The sequence below is a fragment of the Procambarus clarkii genome, chromosome 56 (genome assembly GCF_040958095.1).
Source record: "Procambarus clarkii isolate CNS0578487 chromosome 56, FALCON_Pclarkii_2.0, whole genome shotgun sequence".
Classification (NCBI taxonomy): domain Eukaryota; kingdom Metazoa; phylum Arthropoda; class Malacostraca; order Decapoda; family Cambaridae; genus Procambarus; species Procambarus clarkii.
Window position 1 is genome coordinate 33299252 of NC_091205.1, and position 21989 is coordinate 33321240.

Genomic DNA, 21989 nt, shown 5'->3' on the forward strand with positions numbered 1-21989 from the left:
ATATATATATATATATATATATATATATATATATACATATATATATGTGTATATCCTATCTAAACACAAAGATTAATCCAGTGTAATTGGCCTGTTATGTTGGACATTGTCTTCTGTGTTGGCATCGATATGTTCTTGTCTTGTCCTTACTCTCATGGTGGGTAGAGTAAATAGTTCCGTGATTTGGGTGTTCATGGTAGGTCGCTCTATTCTTATGTGAATTGCCTCAAGAATTTGTAATCTTCTTGAATCTTGGGTTTTGTCTATTATGCAAGTATTCTTGTTCAACATTTCTCTTGTTAGAGTAATGTCATGGGCTTGTCTCATGTGATTCCTAGGGGCACCAGATTGAAGATGGCATGTCAAACGCCTCGTCAGCTTGGTCGACGTCATACCTATGTGCTTACATTGAAGGTTACATCCTTCGTGGGGGCAAGTGTACATGTATACAACGCTTGACTGCTGTAGAGGGTTCTCCGTCGGCTTCGGGCTGTTTTTGATAAGGAGTTCGGAAGTCTTCTTGGTTTTGTAGAATATTATCAGGTTTATGTTTTGGTTAGGAGTAGTGCTTTTTACTCCTTTACGGATTATTTCTTTCATTATTCTTTCCTCTTTTATATGTTCATTGTGCATGGTTGATTTGTAATATAATTTTATTGGGGGTGTTGTGGTTTCTGTTCTAGGTTCTGAATTATACCAACGGTCCAAGTGTCTTCTTATAGCAGCGTTTATTTCCGCGTTGCTATATCCGTTGTTCACCAATACCTGAGTTACTCTTTCAAACTCTCTACTCACGTTGCTCCATTCAGAGCAGTGGGTAAGCGCTCGACGAATATAAGCATTGAGAACACTGGCTTTGTATCTTTGGGGGCACTCACTTCTACCGTTCAGGCATAATCCTATGTTGGTGGGCTTGGTATATACGTTGGTGCTTAAAGATGTTCCTGTTTTTGTTATTAGTACATCCAAGAATGGCAGACTGTTGTTTTCACTATTTTCATGTGTAAATCGGAGTACTGACTCTCTCTCTAGGTGTCTTTTTAGGTCAATTAGTTCATCTGAGTCTTTTACTATTACGAATATGTCATCTACATAACGGCAGTATACAGTTGGTTTTTGTCTGCTACTGAAGACCCTATCTTCGATGGTTCCCATATAAAAATTAGCAAATAAAACTCCTAAGGGGGAGCCCATTGCTACTCCGTCTATTTGTAAATACATGTCTCCTTGTGGACTGATGAAAGGGGCTTCCTTTGTACATGCTTCGAGAAGACTTTTCAAGTGTGGCTCAGGTATGTCTAATTTGGGGGTGCTCTCGTCTCTGTATACTCTGTCCAGTAGCAATGGGCTCCCCCTTAGGAGTTTTATTTGCTAATTTTTATATGGGAACCATCGAAGATAGGGTCTTCAGTAGCAGACAAAAACCAACTGTATACTGCCGTTATGTAGATGACATATTCGTAATAGTAAAAGACTCAGATGAACTAATTGACCTAAAAAGACACCTAGAGAGAGTCAGTACTCCGATTTACACATGAAAATAGTGAAAACAACAGTCTGCCATTCTTGGATGTACTAATAACAAAAACAGGAACCTCTTTAAGCACCAACGTATATACCAAGCCCACCAACATAGGATTATGCCTGAACGGTAGAAGTGAGTGCCCCAAAGATACAAAGCCAGTGTTCTCAATGCTTATATTCGTCGAGCGCTTACCCACTGCTCTGAATGGAGCAACGTGAGTAGAGAGTTTGAAAGAGTAACTCAGGTATTGGTGAACAACGGATATAGCAACGCGGAAATAAACGCTGCTATAAGAAGACACTTGGACCGTTGGTATAATTCAGAACCTAGAACAGAAACCACAACACCCCCAATAAAATTATATTACAAATCAACCATGCACAATGAACATATAAAAGAGGAAAGAATAATGAAAGAAATAATCCGTAAAGGAGTAAAAAGCACTACTCCTAACCAAAACATAAACCTGATAATATTCTACAAAACCAAGAAGACTTCCGAACTCCTTATCAAAAACAGCCCGAAGCCGACGGAGAACCCTCTACAGCAGTCAAGCGTTGTATACATGTACACTTGCCCCCACGAAGGATGTAACCTTCAATGTAAGCACATAGGTATGACGTCGACCAAGCTGACGAGGCGTTTGACATGCCATCTTCAATCTGGTGCCCCTAGGAATCACATGAGACAAGCCCATGACATTACTCTAACAAGAGAAATGTTGAACAAGAATACTTGCATAATAGACAAAACCCAAGATTCAAGAAGATTACAAATTCTTGAGGCAATTCACATAAGAATAGAGCGACCTACCATGAACACCCAAATCACGGAACTATTTACTCTACCCACCATGAGAGTAAGGACAAGACAAGAACATATCGATGCCAACACAGAAGACAATGTCCAACATAACAGGCCAATTACACTGGATTAATATATGTATATATATATATATATATATATATATATATATATATATATATATATATATATATATATATATATATATATATATATATATATATATATCAAAATATTGTTTCCAATTGGTTTATTTGGATTATTATTATTATATTATGTTAAGAACATATATTATTGACTTAGTTATGTTAGTTAAGGTTACATTAAGATAGGTTAGGTACGTTAGGTTACATACATATATATATATATATATATATATATATATATATATATATATATATATATATATATATATATATATATATATATATATATATATATATATATATATATATATATATATATATATATATATATATATATATATATATATATTATATATATATAATATATATACATATTTACATATAATATTATATTACATACATATATATATATATATATATATATATATATATATATATATATATATATATATATATATATATATATATATATATATCTTAGGGAATATCAGGAAAGGGGGTTAGATCAAGGATTAACCTAACGAATGTTTAATTATTGCATTTTTACAGATAATGTTGAACAGTCGACAACACATCAGACCGGTCAAACAAACCCATCTGGTCAGACAACTAATCCATCAGGTCAGACTACAAATCCATCTGGTCAGACAACATATCATTCAGATCAGACAACAAATCCATCAGGTCAGACAACACATCATTCAGATCAGACAACAAATCCATCAGGTCAAACAACACATCCATCAAGTCAGACAACAAATCCATCAGGTCAGACCACAAATCCATCACGTCAGACTACAAATCCATCAGGTCAGACAACATATCATTCAGATCCGACAACAAATCCATCAGGTCAGACAACACATCATTCAGATCAGACAACAAATCCATCACGTCAGACAACATATCATTCAGATCAGACAACAAATCCATCAGGTCAAACAACAAATCCATCAAGTCAGAAAACAAATCCATCAGGTCAGACAACAAATCCATCAGGTCAGACAACAAATCCATCAGGTCAGACCACAAATCCATCACGTCTGACTACAAATCCACCAGGTCACACTACAAATCCATCAGGTCAGACTACAAATCCTTCAGGTCAGACCACAAACCCATCAGGTCAGAGAACAAACCCATCAGGTCAGACAACAAATCCCTCAGGTCAGACCACAAATCCATCAGGTCAGACTACAAATCCATCAGGTCAGACTACAAATCCATCAGGTCAGACCACAAATCCATCAGGTCAGACTACAAATCCATCAGGTCAGACTACAAATCCATCAGGTCAGACCACAAATCCATCCGGTCAGACCACAAATCCATCAGGTCAGACTACAAATCCATCAGGTCAGACTACAAATCCATCAGGTCAGACTACAAACCCATCAGGTCAGACTACAAATCCATCAGGTCAGACTACAAATCCATCAGGTCAGACTACAAACCCATCTGGTCAGACAACAAACCCATCAGGTCAGACAACAAACCCATCAGGTCAGAAAACCAACCCATCAGGTCAGACAACAAATCCATCAGGTCAGACCACAAATCCATCAGGTCAGACCACAAATCCATCAGGTCAGACTACAAATCCATCAGGTCAGACCACAAATCCATCAGGTCAGACTACAAAACCATCAGGTCAGACCACAAATCCATCAGGTCAGACCACAAATCCATCAGGTCAGACTACAAATTCCGGGACAGCGATATCAACTAATGAAATTGGAACAACATCAACCTCCACAACGGGCACAACATCAACCTCCACAACGGGCACAACATCAACCTCCACAACGGGCACAACATCAACCTCCACAACGGGCACAACATCAACCTCCACAACGGGCACAACATCAACCTCCACAACGGGCACAACATCAACCTCCACAACGGGCACAACATCAACCTCCACAACGGGCACAACATCGACCTCCACAACGGGAACAACATCAACCACCACAACGGGCACAACATCGACCTCCACAACGGGCACAACATCAACCTCCGCAACGGGCACAACATCAACCTCCACAACGGGCACAACATCAACCTCCACAACGGGCACAACATCAACCTCCACAACGGGAACAACATCAACCTCCACAACGGGCACAACATCGACCTCCACAACGGGCACAACATCAACCTCCACAACGGGCACAACATCGACCTCCACAACGGGCACAACATCGACCTCCACAACGGGAACAACATCAACCTCCACAACGGGCACAACATCAACCTCCACAACGGGCACAACATCAACCTCCACAACGGGCACAACATCAACCTCCACAACGGGCACAACTTCATCCTCCACAACGGGTACAACATCGACCTCCACAACGGGCACAACACCAACCTCCACCTCCACATCCACAACATCAACATCAACTACCACTTCAACAACTATTACATCAACAACAACGTCAACAACGACCTCTATAACAACAACAGCAACCACCACTTCCACAACCACAACATCAACTACCACAACATCAACTACCACCTCTACAACTACAACATCAACTACCACCTCCACAACTACCACTTCAACAACCACAACATCAACTACCACCTCTACAACTACAACATCAACTACCACCTCCACAACTACCACTTCAACAACTACAACATCAACTACCACCTCTACAACTACAACATCAACTACCACCTCTACAACTACAACATCAACTACCACCTCTACAACTACAACAACTACCACCTCCACAACTACCACTTCAACAACTACAACATCAACTACCACCTCTACAACTACAACATCAACTACCACCTCTACAACTACAACAACAACTACCACCTCCACAACTACCACTTCAACAACCACAACATCAACTACCACTTCAAGGTGCAGAACTTGCTACTAAGAGGAGAAATGTAGACATTTACATACCACAGAGTCTATCACAGATTAAGAAAGTAATTAGAAACAGAGCAATGCAAAAGATGTACAGTGACCACAACACAGCAGTTGCAACGTCAGGATCTGCGGGTTGGTACAAGAATTCAACCAACTACGAACCACTTAGTTTGATGAAAGGGAACAGTAGAGCAACAGAAGTGCATTTACATCGTATCAGGCTTGGATACCCATGTGCATGGGAAAAAGGCTTACAGGTTCCGGAAGATGAGAGGAAATGTCAACACTGTGAAGAAATGCCCGACAGACCACTGGAACATTTTCTAACACAGTGCACAGTTACAAACCCATTATGATTTCAACTTAGATTCAACAGAGCAGAAGTTGTTAAACACATATGGCAAAATCTTACTGAAGCGACCATTCGAGTCATATATACTCATACTCCGCCCAAGTAAAACAGAAACAAGCAACACTTAGTGAGCCAGCCAGAGGCTTAGGGCCCGCGCAGGAATATCCCTGCAAAAAAAACTACCACTTCAACAACCACAACTTCAACTACCACTTCAACTACCACCTTCAGCACTTAATCACCTTCAGTGATTAAGTGCTTAATTGCACACTAGTTTCTCTATCCGCTATCTCATCCTGTCAGTGTAAAAGAGACAAATGTAAGTGAATGCAGATCACCTGACCACCAAAAATAAGTGAATTAAAAGAAAGAAGGAAACTGCAGAAGGCCTATTGGCCCATACGAGGCAGCTCCTATCAATATCTCCAAGTGCCATACGTGTTAAATGATTGCTATATTGTTTTGACGTGCTATATTGAGGCTTAAATACATACAAGTCCTTCTTTCTTATAATTCACTTATTTTTGGTGGTCAGGTGATCTGCCCAGGCGGATATAAAAGTCTGATCAGCAATCTTTTCTTCATTCTACTTTGCTCTGATGAAGACGAATTAGCCGAAAACGCGATAAGCATTTCTATTTTTCACATGTGGTTATTCTGCATATATATATATATATATATATATATATATATATATATATATATATATATATATATATATATATATATATATATATATATATATATATATATATATATATATATATATATATGTATGTGTATAAAGTACATATGGAAGCTGATCAGAATTACATTACACCTTTGTTAATGCACATTGATGACACTTCGAACACTTTATGTAGACATGAACAATAACCACCACCTCCACAACAATAACAACATCATCAACTACCTCCACAACCAAAATATCAACTACCACGACAACAACAACAATATCAACTACCACCTCTACAACTACTACATCAACAACATCAATCACCACTTCCACAACCACAACATAAACTACCACGACAACAACAACAACACCTACCACGACCACAACAAAATCAACTACAATAACAACAACAACAACAACTACCATGACAACAACAACAAATACCATTACAACTACAATAACAACTACCACGACAACAACAACATCAACTACCACGACAACAACAACATCAACTACCACGACAACAACAACATCAACTACCACGACAACAACAACATCAACTACCACAACAACATCAACAACAACAACAACAACTACTACTACTACGACAACAACAACAATTCAACTACCACGACGAAAACGGTAACAACTACCATGGTACCAACAACAACAACAACAACCACTACAACTACAACAACAAAATCAAATACAACGACCACAACAGAAACAACTACCACAACAACATCAACAACAACAACAACAACTACTACTACTACGACAACAACAACAATTCAACTACCACGATGACAACGGTAGCAACTACCATGGTACCAACAACAACAACAACAACCACGACAACAACAACAACCACTACAACTACAACAACAAAATCAAATACAACGACCACAACAGAAACAACTACCACAACAACAACAACTACCACAACAATAACAACATCAACTACCACAACAACTACTACTACTAATACTACTATAACAACTACTACTACAATTGTTTAAACTACAATATCAACAACAACAACAATCCCACATCATCACCTACCACACAATAAACGACTAGAGGAACTGGAGCTTAAATTATATATCCATAATGTGCAAAGAAAATGAATCACGCGCATCTGTTTAGGATGCCACTGGAAGGCTCCCTAGAGTCTGAGGAGTCAGACTCTCAAGACTTGTATATGGCTAACCACAACTGGATGTCAGGGAGCCAGACTTCCAACACTAATATAGGGTTAACCACAACGGGAGACAGCGAGCTAGACTTTCAATACGTGTATATGGTTAACTACAGCTGGAGGCCGGAGAGCCCGACTCTCAAGACTTGTATATGGTTAACCACAGCTGGAGGTCAGGGAGCCAGACTTTCAAAACTTGTATGTGGCTAAGCGTAGCTTGCGGCCGGGGAGCCAGACTTTCAAGACTTGTATTTGGTCAACCACAGCTGGAGGCCGGGGAGTCAGACTTTCAAGACTTGTACATGGTTGAACACAGCTGGATGTCGAGTTCAAGTTCAAGTATGCTAATGGAGACAAGAAAAAATACATCTCTAAAGGATAGAGTAGCTTAGGCTATTTTTATCCCCCGCTGGAGATCGAGGAGCCAGACTTTCATCATTTGTATAAGGCTAAGCACATCTGGAGGCCCGAGAGCTAGACTTTCAAAACTTGAAAATGGTTACCCCACAGCTGGAGGTCGGGGAGCCAGATCTTCCAGACATGTATTGGATTGGCCACAGCTAGTGGTTCATGAACCAGAGCTTGCAGACATATGTAAGGTTAACCACAGCTGGTGGTTCATGAGCCAGAGCTTGCAGACTTATGTAAGGTTAACCACAGCTGGTGGTTGATGAGCCAGAACTTGCAGACCTATGTAAGGTTAACCACAGCTGCTGGTTGATGAGTCAGAGGTTGCAGACTTATGTAAGGTTAACCACAGCTGGTGGTTGATGAGCCAGAACTTGCAGACTCATGTAAAGTTAAGCACAGCTGGTGGTTGATGAGCCAGAGCTTGCAGACTTATGTAAGGTTAACCACAGCTGCTGGTTGATGAGCCAGAGCTTGCAGACTTATGTAAGGTTAACCACAGCTGGTGGTTCGTGAACCAGAGCTTGCAGACTTATGTAAGGTTAACCTACAGGTGGTTGCTAATGAGCCAGAGCTTGCAGACTTATGTAAGGTTAACCACAGCTAGTGGTTCATGAACCAGAGCTTGCAGACTTATGTAAGGTTAACCACAGTAGGTGGTTCATGAGCCAGAGCTTGCAGACTTATGTAAGGTTAACCACAGCTGGTGGTTCATGAGCCAGAGCTTGCAAACATATATAAGGTTAACCACAGCTGGTGGTTCATGAGCCAGAGCTTGCAAACATATATAAGGTTAACCACAGCTGGTGGTTCATGAACCAGAGCTTGCAGACTTATGTAAGGTTAACCACAGCTAGTGGTTCATGAACCAGAGCTTGCAGACTTATGTAAGGTTAACCACAGTAGGTGGTTCATGAGCCAGAGCTTGCAGACATATGTAAGGTTAACCACAGCTGGTGGTTCATGAGCCAGAGCTTGCAAACATATATAAGGTTAACCACAGCTGGTGGTTCATGAGCCAGAGCTTGCAGACATATGTAAGGTTAACCACAGCTAGTGGTTCATGAGCCAGAGCTTGCAAACATATATAAGGTTAGGAACTGCTGGAGTCCGGGAGCCAGATTTTTGCAGGCAGACCACAGCTGAACTCCGGGGAGCTAGACTATGAAGTCATGTATAAGACAGACCTCAGCTCGAGGTCTATGAGCAAGAACTTCAAATATATATGAGGTCTCAGCCTCACTTACATGCCCTCCTCAGCCTCCTTGAGTCTCTGTTATCTTCAGCAACCCTCATTTTCAATTATATATTTTAAATGTCTCATTCAGTTTGTTGTTTATTAATCATATTATCTGACCATCCATAGAATCCCATCTGCTTTCCTTAGATTCTCACTGGAGTCTCTTTCATTAAATAATAATCCTACCTGTTCCTTCTTCAGTAAGTTGCACTTTCACTATATTGCTGGGCACTAATCGCTTCAAAACCTTGCACAGACTCATAAAGAAAGCACCTAACTTAGCACATATTTAGATATTTGATCATATAAAGCTCCTTACCTAACTTGGTTTCAATTTTAAATGTCCTCGCGACTCGGTCTCCGGCCAGGCCTTCTGGCTGGAGTCTGGTCAACCAGGTAATTGACAAGGAATAATTCACTTTGATATAAATGATCGATGATCAATTCCTCACTCGGTTGATCAGGAATTCATTTGAAGGTTTACCAAGTTCCCATTCGAACACTGAGAACACATTATAACTAGCTCGGCTAGTTATAATCTACGTGTAGGGGAGAGCGATGAAAATTATTGGGGTTTTAATGTTTACAAAATTTTATTTCATCATTCCTAATGCTCGTATGCTTTACAACGAAGCTATTGCACATTAGGTTCTGTTCCCTAGTCTCGCAAGGAGATATTTCTGTAACAGTCTCTGATATTTTCCAAATGTAAACTACTATTCGTCTCTCTCGAGTAGACAGAGATGCATCGTTCGAGTATGCATCGCTCCAAAGAGAGGAGATTGAGACATTTTATGCGATCCGAATAATTTACATAGCTCCTGATCCCCAGCCCCTAAGAAGGATCCTGGGCTCCTGATCCCCAGCCCCCAAGAAGGATCTGAAGCTCCTGATCCCCAGCCTCCAAGAAGGATCTGGGGCTCCTGATTCCCAGCCCCCAAGTAGGATCTGAAGCTCCTGATCCCCATTCCCCAAGAAGGATCTGGGGCTTCTGATCCCCAGCCCCCAAGAAGGATCTGAAGCTCCTGATCCCCAGCCCCCAAGAAGGATCTGAAGCTCCTGATCCCCAGCCCCCAAGAAGGATATGGGGCTCCTGATCCCCAGCCCCCAAGAAGGATCTGGGCTCCTGATTCCCAGCCCCAAGAAGGATCTGGGGCTCCTGATCCCCAGCCCCAAGAAGGATCTAGGGCTCCTGATCCTCAGCCCCCAAGAAGGATCTGGAGCTCCTGATCCCCAGCCCCCACGTGTTCCTGATCCTCAGCTCCCAGCTGGCACCTGATTACCAGCCCCCTCGTGGCTCCTGATCCCCAGCCCCCAGCTGGCCCCTGATCCACAGCCCCCAGCCCCCACCCTGATCTCCATGTCCGAGCTGACCCCTGATCTCCACTTCATTACTTACCAACAACTTAGTCCAGATTCATGAAGCAGTAACGAGAGTGCTTAAGGTAACTTTTCTTTCTAATCGGGTTCTCGGTTTATAAGTTGTGATACAACAAACTGTTTACTAATACCGATCTTTCTAGCAACACGCCTTCATGCGAAGGCATTTCTGGAGCACTTGTAGGCGCCCAGTTCAGAGACTGGGCCGCAGGGAGGTTGATCCCCGAAATAAGCACTACTGAACATTGTATGTCATAAACGCTTATTATAGCTAACTCTATGGGAAACTAGACACCATTCTTCTGTCGAACGTTAATTACTAATTCTCGGTGTCTCACATTTTTATTATGTAGGTATTTAATAAAATGTGTAAATAAATAATATCACAGCATCATATTGTGAGAACAAATATTAAGTAATTAGAATCTGCGAAACATATTAGTAGTGACCTCTGTTGAGAGGCAGGTGAACCAGATCCCAAATAGCTGGGTAAAGAACACCTTGGTAAATCCTACCTGGGGGATTCTTACAGAGTTCCTAAGAACCTTCGTGAAATAGCCCCAAAAAAGGTATTCGTGATGCTTAGTGAATCTAGTTCTGAAGTGGTAGAATTTTTATGTTTTCTTTGTTAGTTTAGCTTGTGTTTATTACTTGGCTTTTCATAAATTTATTTAAGTTTTCGCTTTATATTTTTTTATTTATTTTTAATTTTCTGTTTAATAAAAGCATTCATGTTAATTGACTTTAATTCTGTCCAATTCTTGCATAAATTTATGAAATGCATTTCTTATCCTATAGATAAATATAATAATAAATTTTAATGTTATTTATAACACCTGATCTGGTGATGAGAGTGCGTTTGTAGTTCATTATTTTTGTGAAGCAAGTAAAATGATCTCGATACTTTTGTTCCATGTGCGATGTAAAATGTGTATATAAGTTGTATATGCGCATTTTACATCGAATTAAACATCATTTATACTATTACTACTACCATCAAATGTCTCCCAAACATACCATTGCAAAAATTAGGACAATATATTTATAATATTTTCGAATACTTTAGCCAATTTATTTCTTTACGAATGGGGGAATAATTGTCATCTGAAACAATACATTGATAATATACATATATATTGCAATATAAACGTCCTCTCTATCTGGGATGGACTCCCCCCCCCCCCAACCAAATGTATTGTAAAGGTTTTCTCTCATCCTCTAGGACGGACCCCTGAATGTATCAATGATGTCCCTTCTTAAGCCGGACAGAGAGGCCTCACTTCACATTAATAAAAAACTATCCAACTCATGTGGGAGGGAGAGATCTATAATTTCTGCTGTACGCTACTTTTAGGGAAATACCAATAATCAGGAGTCTACTTTCTGCCAACGGCCCTGCGTCAGGTACACTGTTACATTCAGTGGTGATAAACTTCAAATAACAATTAGAATTAAGGTAGTGTTAAGGCACTCACCAAATATAGTGAGTCTAACTGGTGGGAGGGCTCTCCCAGAATAATTTACTAATGATGAAGCTCTCAACCTGAAACATCCGAGGCCCAGCCCACAGAAAAGTTATTCACCTGTTAAATAATTTACAGATGTCTAGAAGATATGACGGGATGGTAACAAGCACTGGACACTGAAACCTTATCCTAGAAATTAACAGTTTATTTCACAAAAAACCCACCTGACTCGTAACAAATATCAATAAACTTTTAGAGTGGAATCATGGAATATTACAAACACCCATGTGATATCAGTCAACAGTGCACTCTATAGTTAAAATAATTATAACAGCACTACAGGGCACGGCACGAAAGAACTGAACTTAACTGAAAGACTCTCCATTCACAAGATTGGAGTGAAGCTGTTTCACTTCACCCATCAGCCAGACAACTGCCTCCCTCTAACCCTCTTACCAATCAGAGGCAGCGCTAAATCCGTCTAAACTTATCGAACAGAACTGACTTGCTCTTCCAGTCAAGTTTGCCCACATACTACCTAGTTATAAATAACTTCACAAATTCACTAGATATATCATAACAGTCCACTTATTACTCCAACAGTCCAACACATATCATCCTAGGTATTTTTTTTATCTAAATATTCGTGGACCGGCAGTAGCGTCGCCACTGGGAACTTGCTCTACTGACAAAGCTCTTTCTCACGCTTTGCATTTCTCTCATTTCTGCTTGTTCCTCTTATTAAATATACTATTCAAGTCGTAACAGTTTGCTTCTTTTTTAAACAGACCACTATGGTTGTTACACTCTGCTTCTTTATTAAACAGTTTGCTCAGGTCGTTACACTCTACTTCGTTATTAAATTGACCACACAGGTCGTTACACTCTGCTTCTTTATTAAACAGACCCCACAGGTCGTAACACTTTGCTTCTTTATTAAACAGATCGCTCAGGTCGTAACACTTTGCTTCTTTATTAAACAGACCACACAGGTCGTTACACTCTGCTTCTTTATTAAACAGACTACTCAGCTCGTTACACTCTACTTCGTTATTAAATTGACCACACAGGTCGTTACACTCTGCTTCTTTATTAAATTGACCACACAGGTCGTTACACTCTGCTTCTTTATTAAATTGACCACACAGGTCGTTACACTCTGCTTCTTTATTAAATTGACCACACAGGTCGTTACACTCTGCTTCTTTATTAAATTGACCACACAGGTCGTTACACTCTGCTTCTTTATTAAATTGACCACACAGGTCGTTACACTTTGCTTCTTTATTAAAGTGACCACACAGGTCGTTACACTTTGCTTCTTTATTAAACAGACCACACAGGTCGTAACACTTTGCTTCTTTATTAAACAGACCACACAGGTCGTTACACTCTGCTTCTTTATTAAACACACCGCACAGGTCGTTACACTTTGCTTCTTTATTAAACAGATCGCACAGGTCGTTACACTCTGCTTCTTTATTAAACACACCGCACAGGTCGTACACTTTGCTTCTTTATTAAACAGACTACTCAGCTCGTTACACTCTACTTCGTTATTAAATTGACCACACAGGTCGTTACACTCTGCTTCTTTATTAAATTGACCACACAGGTCGTTACACTCTGCTTCTTTATTAAATTGACCACACAGGTCGTTACACTCTGCTTCTTTATTAAATTGACCACACAGGTCGTTACACTTTGCTTCTTTATTAAAGTGACCACACAGGTCGTTACACTTTGCTTCTTTATTAAACAGACCACACAGGTCGTAACACTTTGCTTCTTTATTAAACAGACCACACAGGTCGTTACACTCTGCTTCTTTATTAAACACACTGCACAGGTCGTTACACTTTGCTTCTTTATTAAACAGATCGCACAGGTCGTTACACTCTGCTTCTTTATTAAACACACCGCACAGGTCGTACACTTTGCTTCTTTATTAAACAGACCACACAGGTCGTTACACTCTGCTTCTTTATTAAACACACCGCACAGGTCGTTACACTTTGCTTCTTTATTAAACAGACCACACAGGTCGTTACACTTTGCTTCTTTATTAAACAGACCGCACAGGTCGTTACACTCTGCTTCTTTATTAAACAGACTGCACAGGTCGTTACACTTTGCTTCTTTATTAAACACACCGCACAGGTCGTAACACTTTGCTTCTTTATTAAACAGACCACACAGGTCGTTACACTTTGCTTCTTTATTAAACAGACCGCACAGGTCGTTACACTCTGCCTCTTTTTTAAATTGACCACACAGGTCGTAAAACTATCTTCTAATCCAGAAGAAAAAAAGAATTACTCTACTTGAAGAGTAGTGGCATTTTTTTGCTTTTTGGGGAAGTTCACAAAGTTGAAAGTTAACAATTCCAACATAAGTATACCTTATTTAACATAATAAACCAAAATAATATATCTTGGTATAAACAACCAAAGAGTACAACAATACATGCAGGCGATGAGTCACAATAACGTGGCTGAAGTATGTTGACCAGACCACACACTAGAAGTTGAAGGGACGACGACGTTTCGGTCCGTCCTGGACCATTCTCAAGTCGATTGTGATGAGGAGGTAGGGACAGGCAATAAATAGGCAAGAGAGAGCTGAGGAGGAAAGTAAGGTGTGGGGGATAGTAATAATAATGAGAACTGCAGAAGGCCTATTGGCCCATGCGAGGCAGCTCCTATTATAACCACGGAAGGAGATATATAGTGGCATGTACATTCATGCCACATGCCTCGCATACATATGGAATGTACATAGTGGCATGTACATTCACTTCTTTTCCTACCATCTTCCTTCTGTTAAGAAAAGTGTCCTCGTCTCTCTCTTCCTCCGCGCTCTACGCATCAGCGACCCTCAGTTTCTTGATTCTGAAATTGCCTTTATCTACAAATCATTCTCTTGCCTTGGTTATCCTTTGCATTTCATCAACTGTGCCTACTCTCAAGCTAAACGAAATTTCTTTCATCCTAAACCTGCTTCCAACACTAGTAGCACTGTACTATGCCTTCCCTTAATATCTGAACTCAAAACTTTTACCAATACCTTTCGTCCTCTTGACATTAAACTCGCCTTTCGACAAACTAACACACTTCGTAGCAATCTAGTTCACACTGCTCCTCCTGCTTCTAATGCTGCTGGTGTCTACTCTATTTCCTGTTCATCTTGTCCTCTCCAATACTTTGGCGAAACTGGCCGTACACTGAATGACAGACTTAAAGAACACAAGAGAAGTGTTAAGTCTGCAGACACTAACAATGCTCTCTTCTGCCATGTGAGGGATTCTAATCATCCCATTGATTGGTCTTCCTCCAAAATAATCTTTCCTGCCTCTACTCTACACAGACGCCGTCTTGTAGAATCGGCTCTTATACACAATGTACCCAACATGAACTTGAGTCCTGGCTTTGTTGCTGTGGACTCTTCCCTTTCACAGTATATACTCAAATGCTCTAATCTTTCTAACAAACGTGACTTAACACAAGCTTACCCCTTCCATTTATCTTTCCTTCTCTTTCCTTTTCTTTCTCTCTTCTCCATTTTTCTGTTCATTGTCTTCTCCTACGCTCCCTTGCTATCCTCTTCTTATTCCTATTACTATCTCCTTTGGTGGTTATAATAGGAGCTGCCTCGTATGGGCCAATAGGCCTTCTGCAGTTCTCATTATTACTACTATCCCCTACACCTTACTTTCCTCCTCAGCTCTCTCTTGCCTATTTATTGCCTGTCCCTACCTCCTCATCACAATCGACTTGAGAATGGTCCAGGACGAACCGAAACGTCGTCGTCCCTTCAACTTCTAGTGTGTGGTCTGGTCAACATACAACAATACATATAAACTCTACAACAATATATACAGGAAATAAGGAAATACATAACTCATCATCTCCGTCGAAGTCACCCCACTAATCCAAAATGTGAACATCAACTCTCAATAAGCACTAACCCATAATGAACAAAAATTATTCCAATCCACCAGATCACAAGCTCTGAAAGTCAACACCAATGCACAAGAATCAATAGGCACTGTACTTTATTCACAAAAAAGTATAATAGTCCAATACATCACAATCTCTGAAAAAACACAATTTATTTCCATCAATACACACTAATCATTTTTTTTAAATGCACATGAAATATAGCAATGTGCAATATCACACTCCTCACACATAATCCAAAATATCACCAAGATCATCAGTATCCACAATGACATCCTAGTCATAATCACCATCATCAAAATCATGAACATCAGCAAAGTCAACATCATTAATGTCCATGTAACAATCATCAATATCGCAAATATCATGAACCTCCTAAATTTTATTATCAACACAAACCTCAATATGATTATAAATGTCAACATCTTCAATATGAAACTCAACGTCATCATAATTACCAATAAACATAACCCGTGTTATGGCTATACCGTAGCAACAAAATTACTATAAGCAATATCATAATCACTAATATCATCAAGGTCCAAATTCTCAGAATCCAGTTGATTATCCATATGACCCCTATCATCATCATCATCATCATCAATATTATACTCATTACCAATATTTCAAGCATTTTTCATATCAGGAATAACATCACTAGCAACACTATAATAGTGTTCCTAGTGATCATTAGTATCAACATCTTCCTCATTACCAAGAACACCATCATTAACTTAAACCAATACATACTATAAATACCAAAGACTGTACAAAATACCTGAAAATTCACAATATTATAATCCACCAAAACAAACTGGAACATTAGTTCACCATACCTGCAAACAAAATGACATTCTGGACATGCATTATCAATCAACACATCAGCAATAACAATCCCGTATATGGCATATTTCTGCAGTGTTACCAAGAAGTTTTGCACCTCACTTGATCCCTTGAATTTAACTTTCCTTCTCAACCATTGTAATAATGGGGTGGTAACCCTGGTAACACTCCTACCAAAGTATCTGAAAGAGCCACCACATTGCCATAAATTATGCCAGTATATATTCACCTGGGACAAGGTATTTTGCATTCGTTGACAATTTATCTCTTCATGGCTTAGCTTTACCTGCAACCACCATATAATCGAAACATGTTACAGTACAGTGTTCAATCGAACACTTAGAATACATTACAGCAAGATCAGATGTCTGTAACACATCAAACAATTTGGAGACTTGAGCAGATGTTTCTTCCAATTGTCTGTAGACACCACGACGTCATCCAAACATGGTCTCCTGTCTAAACTCGATTATGGTTGTCCCTGCATAGTCTTCTGCTTCTCCTCCTACTCTTCGCCGTCTTGATGCTTTGCACCATACTGGGTTGCGTCTCATCTCTGGTGCCTTTCGTTCTACTCCCGCACTCAGTTTGTATGTTGACACTGGCTTTCTCTCTCTCTTCAGGACCGCCGTGATCGCTACTGTCTTCGCTATCTTGCGCGGTCCTTACAACATCCTTTCTCTCGCCTCTGTCGTGCTTTGACTTTTCCTCCTCCTGTAGTTCCTGTTCCTCTTCATCGTCTCCCACTTTCTGTCCGGTTATCTCGCTTACAGGATTATCTTTCTGTTCGTATGTTTTTCCTCGTATTGTTCCTTCCTTGCCTCCGTGGAGAGTCCCCCTTCCCAAGTTTTGTACGTCCTTGACTTGAATTACTAAAGCCTTTACCCCTCCTATAATTCTGAAAAGCCTCTTCCTTGAGCACTTTTCTTCGCACTCCCACTCTCTTTCCATCTTCACCGATGGGTCTAAGTCTGCGGACGGTGTTGGCTACTCTGTTGTTTTTCCTGACCTTACTTATATATGTCGCCTCCCTTCGGAGACTAGCGTCTTTACGACAGAACTTTATGCTATTCTCTATGTTCTTCGTCTCTTGCTTTCTCATTCTCATTCCTCCTTTGTGGTTGTAGTTGACTCTTGTAGTGCCCTCATGGCTCTAGGGTCCTATAATCCTGTCCATCCGGTGGTCATCGAGATTCAACATTGGCTGTTTCTTATTTCTAGTAAATTTAAATCAGTAGAGTTTTGCTGGGTTCGCAGCCATATTGGTGTTTCTTTCAATGAACGTGCGGATGTTGCCGCTAGGGAAGCTATCCGTTCTTGTCCCATCTCCCGTAAAGGTATTCCTTATTCCGACTTTTATCCTATTATTCATTCCTCCATCCTTGCCCGTTGACAGGGTTGTTGGTCCTCTGTGGTTAGTAACAAGCTGCGTACTCTCAAACGTAGTGTGTCCCTGTGGCCTTCCTCCTACCACCGTAACCGGCGGTGGGAAACTGCTTTGGCACGGCTGCGGGTTGGCCATACTCGCTTATCCCACGGTCACTTAATGGAGCGCCGCCCTGCTCCTTATTGTCCGAATTGCGTTGTCCCTCCTACAGTTGTTGAATGTCCTGACTTCCAGGACGAGCGTGTGTCTTGCTTTCCGACCGTCCCTCGCAGTCACTTGTCCCTCGATAGAATTCTAGGTGAATTGAATACTTTTGATATCGTTCGCCTTATGCGTTTTTTTTCTCGTATTGGCATTTTTGGTGATATTTAGCGCCCTCTGATTATTTTGCACATTGATGGTGCTACATAGCCTTCCCGGTTTGGTGCCTTCTTTTGATAATTACCTTACCTTACCAAACATGGTCTACACGTGGGAATATTAGCCAAAAACTTTTACTGTAGAGGTAGAAATGTAACAGGAACCATATTTAGCCTAAAAGGTTAAATGGCCAAACCGTCTTCCAGTAGAAAGTCAACCTCAGGCTGAACAATGGCAAGCTTGTCAGGACTGATCCACAAAGGTGGTAATCTAATAGGTGAGTAGGTAGTAAGTTGAATGTCATGGATGATGACCGACGTCTGAGTAGGAACCTCTCCAACCACGGTCAAGAAGTCATCAGGCCACTGCTATCTTGAGGTTATGTTGAGATGATTTCGTGGCTTAGAGTCCCGCGGTCCAGTCCTCGACGAGGCCTTTTTGTTACATACCCTCAGGAAGCAGCCCAATGCAGCTGTCTAACTCCCAGGTACTTATTTACTGCTAGGTGAACAAGGGCATCAGGGTGAAAAAAACTCTGTCCATTTGTTTTCGCCTCCACCGGGAATCGAGCCCGGAACCTTAGGACTACGAATCCCTAGCCCTGTCCCCTCAGCTGTCAGGACCCCCTCAGCTGTCAGGCCCCCACCTCAGCTGCTGCACCATCTCACGTTAAGTCTTCTGTAAGGGTCTTCCCCCCAATCCAATATCATAAGAGCTAGAATAGTTGGAATATAAATTAGTTGGATCCTTAACAGAGTCAGTATCGCGAGTAGCCAACATAATACAGTGAAATAAGGCAACAGGCAAGGGGGGCCCTGGAACCTCTTCAACCAGTTCAGGTGCTCAACCAGCCCTTTTTTTCTGTCACCTGGCATGCTCACTCTAAAGCATAGTTTGGTAAGGTCCTCCTGCATGACGTAGGAACCTTCATCTTTGTGGGACATGGAGCTACAAGAACGAGGCTTTAAAACCAAACCCTTCTCTCCGGGATCAACTGTATAAAGTGTAGCACTGTGATTATGATCATGTTAGTCTGCATCCTGTCCTGACCTTGTTTGAAATGTTGAAGAGCCACTACTCTCACTGCCTGCAATCTCTGAAAGGGTTTCTTTTCAAACTCAGTCCCTTCAGTAACATCCACATTGCTTAGAAGCTTACCCTGCATGATTAATAAGGAACCATGAACTTTATGACCAAATACTATTCCAGGGAGAGGGAGCATCCTAAAGAACTGTGAAGCCCCTCTCTAGCTGCAAATAAGACATAAGGATGAAGAATTCGCTTGTCCCTGCAAAATTCCTCAAACAAATCTGACTTAAAAGTACTCCATTGATCAGTCTGCACTACCCAGGGAAGATCAAATGCTGATAAGTATCGTATTAGTTGTGCAATTACTGCCTTGGCTATGGTTTTCCTCACTTCGTAAGCTTCAGGGAACAGTATTGTTATGCACATTAAAGTTATCAAATAAATATTCCCCATTTTAGTTCTGGGTAATGGGCCAACACAGTCTAATACAACATGGAAGAAATGTTCCTTAGGCACTACAATTGGCCTTAATGGATCTTTAATGGGTAACTGGTTGGATTTTCCAACCTCTGACAGATTATACACTGGCTACAATACCTCAACATCTTTTTATAGTTGTGGCCAAAAGAAATACATGAAAATTTTAGAATAAGTTATATTAATACCCAGATGTCCCCCCATATGATGATCATGAGCAACATAAATAACTTGTTCCCTGTCTTGCTGGGGTACAACAAACTGGAATACTGCTCTCCCAGTCATCTGATGAGGGAGAATTGTGGGGTATCCATCTCCTCATCGAGAGCTGATCCTTGTAATAGAATTCAGAAGACAAGGTGTCACAGTCCCCTCCAGACAGAGCTATGGCATTCTTTTAACATAGGGTCATCCCTCTGTAGTTCACTTAAGATGCATTTTTGTCCTCGGTCTGAGGCAATAAAGGGAGGGACAGCAGCGGCATCCTCACCTTCTCCACTCTCTGGAGTTAATGGTGGTTCTTCCACACTGACCTCAGGAGTGTCATCGACATGGGGCATAAAAGTCTCTCTAAGAACGACCTCAGCGTCTCGCTTTGGTGCGTCTACAGGGGCTGGAGTCTCAATAACCTTGGGAACTACAAGGTTGCCCTAAATAATCACACCCAGAGACCTAGTCACTGCACATGCAGGGTATACAATATCCTCCTCTCCTGCCTTGGACTTCGGTACAAAATGAGGATTTGTCAGCATTATTGGCAATTGATTACCTCCTATTTTATCTCCTGCAATATCATTACTCAATATGAGATCTAGTTCCGGGACAGGTAAATAGAAGCTAACACCTACTGTACTACATCCTTGGAAACAATCAGCATCTGTGGGGAAAACTGACTCGTGCGATTTAATTATTTAGCAATTTATTTCTTACGTTAATTTAATTGTTTCGATAGTGGACTGTATGATCTTTAAAGTGGACTGTATGATTTTATTCCCAAAAATCGTTTCCAATACATTCTGGGGGGGGGGTTATTATTTATATATATATAGCAGTAGTGAAATATGTGAATAGAACCGCGCGCACCACATGAGCAGGTGTGCCAATTAGGCCCCCCCTGCTCAGGTGGTGTGCAGGTGTCTAGTCACAAAGGGTTCTGGGGGTTACCCGGGGTGTGCAGGCGTACCGTCCGGCCGCGCTGCACTAGTCACTCGGTAATCATGTTGGATTGGGGCAGCGGCATGTGGGGCGATGTGGGTCATGTAGGGTAAAGTGTAAGTATAGGAACAGGTGAGCAATAGTAGTAGATGAATATATATGAGTATATGCCATAGAGTTATTGCGTGTAGATATATATAGTTAAATAACAGTATGTAGGATATGTTGAGGGGGAGGGGGGGGCCCTACCTCTAACATGGTAGGAGACCAGGCTCTTAAGATGGGTGGTTAGGGGTAGGGCACATGAAGGAGTTTAAGGGGAGAGGGGAAGGGATGGGGAGCGGGCGGCAGCTTTGACTGATAGTGCGGGTCTCTGTTTTATGTAGTGTAAATATTTTTACCAATTCTTTTCCTGTGGTGGGGGTCTCCAATATCTTCATGTCGGAGTCGAGAGGTGTACACGGATGGAGGTCACAATAACAAATGAGGGTGGGAATTTACCCGTACTGTTTTTGTAAACAGGGTGGGTGGAGGCACACCTCTCCCTCCCCTCCCTTACCTTCTAGAGTGGTACGGAGCAGGACCACATACCGCCACATAGACCTGAGAAGTGTCACCACATGGCACATGGATGTGTGCAGGAGCCAGTGTTTTGAACCACTCTCCTCTTGAAGAGTGAGACGCAACTGCT

General features: G+C 41.1%; 1 protein-coding gene across 1 annotated transcript; it reads right to left on the reverse strand.

Moving 5' to 3' along the window:
* Positions 1-4168: 4168 nt before the first annotated feature.
* LOC138353253 (uncharacterized) lies at positions 4169-21738 on the reverse strand. Its single transcript, XM_069306143.1, has 3 exons — positions 21700-21738; positions 20634-20793; positions 4169-4929 (listed from the first exon to the last, which is right to left on the reverse strand). Exons 1-3 carry the CDS (start codon positions 21736-21738, stop codon positions 4169-4171), a joined length of 960 nt encoding a protein of 319 aa, XP_069162244.1.
* Between the last annotated feature and the right edge of the window lie 251 nt (positions 21739-21989).